The following is a 7861-nucleotide window of genomic DNA, read 5'->3' as shown; positions in this document are numbered from 1 at the left end:
ATATTTTAAGTAAATAGAATTATATCACATTCTTGTTTCCATTTTGTACCCCAACTCCTCCCAGAGACTCCCCCTTCAATATCTACAATATTTTTTTGGTCATATTTCTTAAAATTTATAAAATATTATAGCAATAAAAATGAGTATTGTAAAAGTTGTTTGATATAAACAAATTTAACAGTCTTATGTAGATGCTTGTCTACAGCAATACTGAAAACACATGTTTTTCTCAATATAAATTTTAAATAACTCCAAACATATTAACTATATATTTTAAAATAATACATCAGTACTAGTATTTTCTTAAATGAATGTAAATATCATATGGTCTGTCTTAGAATAAGTTCTGTATGCTGAAATCAAGAAATGTACATTCTACATCTATTGAAATATTTGTTAAATCAAGTTATTCTATAGTGTAATTTATCAATAACATTACTGTGCTGATTGTTTGCTTGGATAAGAATGTACTACTGAAGTCACCACTATTATTGTGTTAGAGCCAATTTTATTTAAAAAAGTGAGTGCTTCAGTGTTTAGCATGTGTGTGTGTATGTGTGTGTGTGTGTGTATGTGTGTGTGTAAAATGTCTTTTTAATGAATTGTTCCCTTGATCAATATGTAGTGACACTCTCGGTTTCTAATTTGGGGTTTCAGTATTTTTTTGTTAGATAGTATAGCTACTCCTGCTTATGTGCAGATTTAATTCACATTGAAATAAATTTCCATTCAGTTCTCTGTATTTTTTGATGATGCAGGGTCTTTTGTTTATATAAAGCATATTGTTCATTATTTTGTTAAATCCAGTCACCCAATTGGTGTCTTTTAATTGGTAAATTGACACCATTTACATTTGGGTTATTATTGAAAGATGTGTATATATTGCTGATTTATTTCCAATAATAATAATAATAATAATAATAATAATAATAATAAAGAAGTTCCCAGGGCTATACAGAGAAACCCTGTCTTGAAACACCAAAAAAAAGAAAGTCAGTTAATTTCTTCCTTGTAGTAGAATGTCTTTCTCTCATCCTAGAAGTGGTGGTTAACTATACTGATAATAATTTTCATATGTATGTCCAGTCTTATAGCAAGACAGATGTATTCTTTTCAGTGTTCTCATAGTTAGTTGTGTTTACACAGTTTCCTCTTCTAGGTATAGTATTATGTTGTCTTCTGAAATGCTGATCTATTAGTACATACTTATTTTGAAAGGTCTCCTTTGCTTTTGAAGGACAACCCTGCTAGGAGTCTTAGAGTTTCTATTGCTGTGATGAAACACCATGACCAAAAGTAACATGGGAAGGAAAGTATTTTTATTTCACATTTCACTCACAGTTCATCATCAAAGGCAGTGAGGGCAAGAATTTAAGCAGGGCAAGACCCTGGAGGCAGGAGATTATACAGAAGCCATGGAGGGGTACTGCTTACTAGCTTGCACCCCTAACCTGTTCTGCCTGCTCTTTTTTTGTAGAACTCAGGATCAGTAGCCACAATGGACACTCCCACATCAATTATTGAGAAAATGCCCTACAGGCTTGCTTATAGTCTGATCTTATGGGGACGTTTTCTTAATTAGGGTTCCCTTCTCTCAGATGACTTTAGCTTATGTCAGGTTGACATGAAACTAGCCAACATACTAGGTGTGGTAATTTTGATTGGCAATGATTTTTTCTATTAATGCAATGAAATATATTATCATTCCATTCTCCTTAGTCTTTAGATCCTTATTATCTTATTCTAATTAATTTGCCTTTAATTATAACTGAGTGCTTCCATCATAGTTTATTTGTGGTTAGTTGATTTTGAGGTAGGGGTCTCATTCTGTAGCCATTTTGTCTGAGAATTCACACTGTAGTTCAGGTTGGTCTTGAATTTCTGATGGCTTAAAGGCCACAGCCTTCATAATACATTTTTTTTTATGTTGAGGTCTATACATTCATTGGAGTGGCTGTGTCTTATATTATTATGAGAGATCCTCCTTAGTAGGCACACCTTTCCTTATGGTCTAACTTGACGTTTCAGTTTGTTGTTAGTGTTGATTTCAATTGCAATTGAACTTCCTAGTATAAAGTGTTTGTAGGATATTTGGCAGTAATCAGTTTTTGACCTGATATGTATACAATGTCAGTCTGGTAAACCCACTCTATATACAGTCACACAGTGCTATCAAGCAGACTCTTACACAACTCTCCTTCTCTAGCTTCTGACAGTTGAGTTCTAAAGATTCCTGTTTTCAAGGAAAGCTCTTTATTTCCACCCAACATTGTATTCTAATTCCGCACAGCACAGAATTCTCAGGGGACGTTGTGTCAGTATGTCTTTTTCCTGGCCAACCTGACTCTAGGCTTATGCCTGCTAAGCTAGTGCAATATTGCCTGACAACTGTTGTGTAGCTTTTGCTGGGGAGGCATGAACAAATAAGTATTCATTATATACAGGGATCTAAAAACAGACCAAAGTAACAGTACTACCAATGTCCCACTTGGTGACCCAAGGAGTTTATTGTGGGTTACTTACAGGAATGTGGGTGAGGGGTTAAGTACAAGTGCATAGATGACTCCAAGGTCATCTATGAAAATGCTATTACTGAAAATCCCATCTCAGTGTGTGTTTGGTGCTGCCCAACAATTGCCTCTTGGGGACCCCCTTGATTATTTGAAGGCAGCTCAGCAGGCCAGAGAGCCTCCTCTCACCAGTAGTCCTTACTGCTTCTATAACCTGGAAGGAGGGACTGGGGGAATCTCACAAGTTTCACTTACTACTTGAGACTTGTGATTTGTTTCCTTCCTAAGTTTGTTTATTTATTTATTTATTTATTTATTAGATATTTTCTTTATATTTCAAATGTTCTCCCCTTTCCTGGCTTCCCCTCTGATAAAAACCCTTATTCCCTCCCCCTACTCACAAACCCACCCTCCCCTACTTCCTGGCCCTGGCATTCCCCTACACTAGGACATAGAGCCTTCACAAGGGCCTCTCCTCCCATTGATGACTGACTAGGCCATCCTCTGCTACATATGCAGCTGGAGCCATGAGTCTCTCCATTTGTACTCTTCGGTTGTTGGTTTAGTCCCTAAGAGCTCTGGGGGTACTAGTTAGTTCATATTGTTGTTCGTCCTAAGGGGCTGCAAGCCCTTTAGCTCCTTGGGTCCTTTCTCTAGCTCCTTCATTGGGGACCCTGTGCTCACTCCAATGGATGGCTGTGAGCCTCTACTTTTGTATTAGTCAGGCACTGTCAGAGCCTCTCAGGAGACAGCTATATCAGGCTCCAGTCAGCCTGCACTTGCTGGCATCCATACTAATGTCTGGGTTTGGTGATTGAATATGGGAAGGATCCCCAGGTGGAGCAGCCTCTGGATTGTCCTTCCTTCAGTCTCTGCTCCATACTTTGTCTCTACAACTCCTTCCATGGGTATTTTGTTCCCCTTTCTAAGAAGGATTGAAGTATCCACACTTTGGTCTTCCTTCTTCTTGAGTTTCCTGTCGTTTATGGATTGTATCTTGGGTATTTCGAGCTTCTGGACTAATATCTATTTATCAGTTGTCACCGTCTTACCGACCAGTGGAAATAAGGAGGCAACCACGAACCTTCTCCAAGCAGTTTATTCAGGAACCTTGTACTACAGAATAATTCATTCATCTTTTCTTCTTTCTTAGCTAGCTTTTTCTAGCCCCCAGCCCTCACCGGTTAAATACTTTCCCTGGTCCCAATCAGCATTGGCTACGTGGCAAAGCATAATAGGCTGCGGGAAATCATGCCAGCTTGCATCACAAACTGGAGGCACTCAGCTTTTCCCAATAAGGGCTTGTTTATCAATGCTCTCTGCTCTGGCCGGAGACCAAGTGTTCAATATATATAGGATGGCAGCTGTGGCTCCCCATATTTCAGTGAGTGCATACCATGTGTGTTCTTTTGTGATTGGGTTACCTCACTCAAGATGATATCCTCGAGATCCATCCACTTATTACTGGTAGGATTGCAAGCTGGTACAACCACTCTGGAAATCAATTTGGCGGTTCCTCAGAAAATTGGACATAATACAACCAGAGGACCCAGCGTTACCACTCCTGGGCATATTACCCAGAAGATGCTCCAACATGTAATAAGGACACATGCTCCACTATGTTCATAGCAGCCTTATTTATAATAGCCAGAACCTGGAAACAACCTAGATGTCCCTCAACATAAAATGGATGGAATGGATACATAAAATGTGGTATATCTACACAATGGAGTCCTTTCTAAGTCTCAATGAGCTTCTTTTCAAGATAGAACACTTTGATTGGAAGGAAATTGCTACAGAACATGGTTGCAAGATAGGAAAATATAGGAGGCTTTAATTCCCAGAGCTGTTGATCTTAGTAAACCATCCCAAGATAGCTCTTCAGTTACAGTACCTGAGAATACTCTTGGAAATGTGGACAAATTTTCCAGGGAGAGCTTTCTGTGCTAATTTTAAGTCTCTTGTCTATCTAGACTGTGTGTCTTCCCCAGCCCATGAATGTAATTTCTTATAGTTCTGAACCTGAGTGATGAATAATAATTAGTGCCACAGCTGAAAGGAAGCCAAATATAAACTCATAGGCTCAGAAAGACACATAGCTCATTGCTTTCTGTGATGCATGGACTCCTGACTGAAAAAAGAAAGATGAAATGAAAGTAGCAAGAGGATCCTTTAAGGGGCAGGGGCAATGGTATAAGAAGGTGGTAGAAGAATGCATGTGGCTGAAGCACACACTGTGCATGCTTGGGAATGCCATGATGAAACATAGTATTTTGTTGGATTAGGAAATGGTTTTATCTTTTTACATCTAGGCCTTTAGTGAAACCATTAATCTGTTAGCTCATGCCAGACATTTCCATATCCCTGAGTTCCAAAGTCTGCCCCAGTGGAATTCACCAGGGCATTTTGTCTTTCCCTGTTACCCTCCCCAGGCCCCCTGCCCCAGCCAACTATCACGTGAATGGTCTTTGGGATACGTCTTTCCTCAGTCTTCTATTCCCAAACTCCATCTCTAAGAGTCTGTCACTCCAATATTATATTCCGCCACTTGCCTTTCTTTATCCTCCTAAAGAACTAGAAAAGGCTTCTCTTTTGCTTCTAATATGGAAAAGCTGAAAGGCAATGGCTTGCTTTAAGCTATATCGTCCATATTAAGTCTATTCGTGATGTTCTAAGTAGCTTTTCTCTCCTAATATCATTAGTATGGCAGTGTTGATAGGTTATATTAATGCCTGGGTTTCTTTACATTCATTATTCATTTGTAGTTTTCCATTTATCTAGAAGATATATTTTTATTTATTTCAGACACATATGATGACTACGAGTTCCAATGAGAAGTTATTAGATTTTTCACCAATTCAAAAACAACAGGTATAACACATAGCTATTATTGATATTTTTATTATCTTTATTATTATTATATTAAAATTACTGTTGTGGTCAAGAATGTTTTTAATTATTTCTTTGAAAACTTTTTGGAAAGAAGAAAAAAAAGGTAATCACTCACTTATATTGAAATTTAAAAGACAGGATTGCAACGTAGATGACTCCTATTTGGTTTCTTTATTTGTAGCTATTTCCTTATAGAATTTAGCTGCTAGAATTTGCTCTTCCAGTTATTTGCCTACCCTATGATGATGATTCTTTCAGCTAAGCAATAGTCATCTTAGCGCTTACTTTGGGGAAGAGGTTAGTTTTTATCAGAATGGACCTCTGAATTTGGTTGTGATTGATGTTGCCTGAGTCACTATGCTGACTTAGCTGGATAATATTCACATGGCGTTTTTGTTTGTTTGTTTTGTTTTAGTGGTAACTAGTTGATAATCATTTTGTAATAAGGAAGGATTAGCATAAAACAGGATTAAAATGAAAGTTGGAAACTAATGAGAGGCTCTAAATGGATAAGAAATAGATTTTAGTTAGTAACCATGTTAGTAGCAAAAAGTAAGTCTATTTCCACAACCTTAGATAAATGAAGACATGCTGGGCAAGCTTTTTGCTTTTCCTGACATTTTTCTTTTAATGACTTTAGGGGTCAGTGAAACAAAAATAAGAGGTGTTTGGCAGTTACTAAAATAATGCAGTTGACTCTGACTTTGGAAATCATGTAGTTTCTGATTTCTACTGCCTTTGCTACCTCATTTGTTTAAAAATTCTTAAAGACAGATCCTACAAAATTCAAGAAGATCTTGCTTAACTATAAAATGAATAGCCAGCATTCTAAAAGTGAGAGGCACAGGGAGGAACAGCATGCCTTTTAACATGGGCAAGCTGTTCTCTTGACATGGCTGGAAAAGCTCAGAGAGCACTCACTACCTTGGTGGCCTACTCTGCCTCAAGCAGGGTCTTCCTTTCTAGTAGATGCTAGACTTAGTTTTTCTGAGTTGCTGGGAAAAGAAAGGAACATACATTTAGAAATAAGTTCTAGCAGCTGGGCCTGACTCCCTTAGGATTATAAAAAGAACTTTAAAATTAAAACGTTTCTAGAAACAGTAGAAATGAAAAATCGCTTTTTTAAAAAAACTGATGTATTGTCCACATTTCAAATCTTGCTTTTATATTAGACATCGGGCCTACTTTAGTGAGTAAAAAGATTAAATTAATATTAATGAACCACTAGATGTAGCATGTTTCCCAGTTTGTAAAGTTTGAATTAATGAGCCTTGACCCCATGTGAGCTTGTAGATACAAATGTAAAAGCTTTGCAGTGATTTATATAACTATGATGCCTTTGTCAACTAACAATAGTATGATGGTTACTTCAAAAATTTTACAGAATCAAGACACAGTTGAGAAAGTGATGGAAAGTACACCGAGCACTGAAAATGAGGATAGTTATGAATATGAAGAGATGTCAAAAATAAAAGAAGTAACAGTGTACAAACAATATTTAGCAAAAGGGATCTTCATGATACGACCACCAGAGATTCTGGGATCATTTTCAGATGAGGAAGTGGGTAATGGCCTAGACCAGGCAGAGCCACAGGTCTTCACTGATGGAAAGGGCTTACAAAGCAAGCAAGTAGGAAGTGAAAGTGATGAAGAAATAGTCTCTGAGAAGAAAACTGAGGTGATGGGAATGGCAGATGTGGAAAAGATTAGAGAAAGTGAAGAGAACTCAAAGTCAGGTTCATTTTTTGATGACTTACCAGATAAAGACATTCTGGTAACGAATTCTGAGAGTGAAGACAATAAAGATATTGCTGAGGAAAGGAAAGGCAGTGAGCAGAATATCATCTTTGATAGTGAAACAGAATTGGTAGATGAACCAGACAGTTACATGGAATGTGAAAAGCACAATAAGCAAGACAGTGCTGAGGAATTGGAGAAGCACAAGCTAGCAGAATCTAGTAGTGAAGAGAAAGATGACGATGAAGTGGAGACTGAGCACTACTTATGGTACAGCAGGAAGTGTGCTGAGCAAACAACTGAGAATGAACCTAGAGCAACCAGATTTCTTCCAAAGTATGATCTTAAACATGACCACTTGTCAGGGATACCAGAGGAGCAGGAAGGACCAGAGGATTCAGAAGGAAATGTAGTAGTGGAGCAAGAGGTACAGGCACAAGAAGAAAATATGGAATTGGAAGGAGACAGAAAGGAAGCAAAAGCAGAAGCCCTGTCAGATGTCATTACAGAAAAAGAGGTGAGTGAAAGTGAGGAAGAGTCAGGGGGGAAGAGAGAAAGTGGATCTGAGGGAGGAGGGGATCAAATATGTGAGAAGGGGAATTTAGGAGCTGAGCAGTTACAAAGGGTACAGGAAAAACAAGAGAGGAAGAAAGGTAAGGGTAAGAGAGAAAGGCGCATCCTGGATATGGAAGAGAGAGAAGAGGGTGAAGGATGGGAGAAAG

At 38.0% G+C, this 7861-nt stretch overlaps 1 protein-coding gene across 5 annotated transcripts in view; it reads left to right on the top strand.

Annotated features, from left to right (window-relative positions):
- Rpgr (retinitis pigmentosa GTPase regulator) overlaps positions 1 to 7861 on the top strand; it is a 57818-nt gene that overhangs the window by 32975 nt on the left and 16982 nt on the right. For 4 of the 5 annotated variants that reach the window (XM_031340409.1, XM_031340490.1, XM_031340630.1 and 1 more), the window contains exons 13-14: positions 5316 to 5381; positions 6787 to 7656. In XM_031340409.1, the coding sequence (XP_031196269.1) occupies positions 5316 to 5381; positions 6787 to 7656 (936 nt within the window). The remainder of the gene's footprint in view (positions 1 to 5315; positions 5382 to 6786; positions 7657 to 7861) is intronic. The other variant, XM_031340709.1, reaches the window with a different exon arrangement.

The sequence above is a fragment of the Mastomys coucha genome, chromosome X (assembly GCF_008632895.1).
Source record: "Mastomys coucha isolate ucsf_1 chromosome X, UCSF_Mcou_1, whole genome shotgun sequence".
Taxonomy (NCBI): domain Eukaryota; kingdom Metazoa; phylum Chordata; class Mammalia; order Rodentia; family Muridae; genus Mastomys; species Mastomys coucha.
Note: the sequence above shows the minus strand (reverse complement) of the source record. Positions and strands in the feature narration are given on the sequence as shown.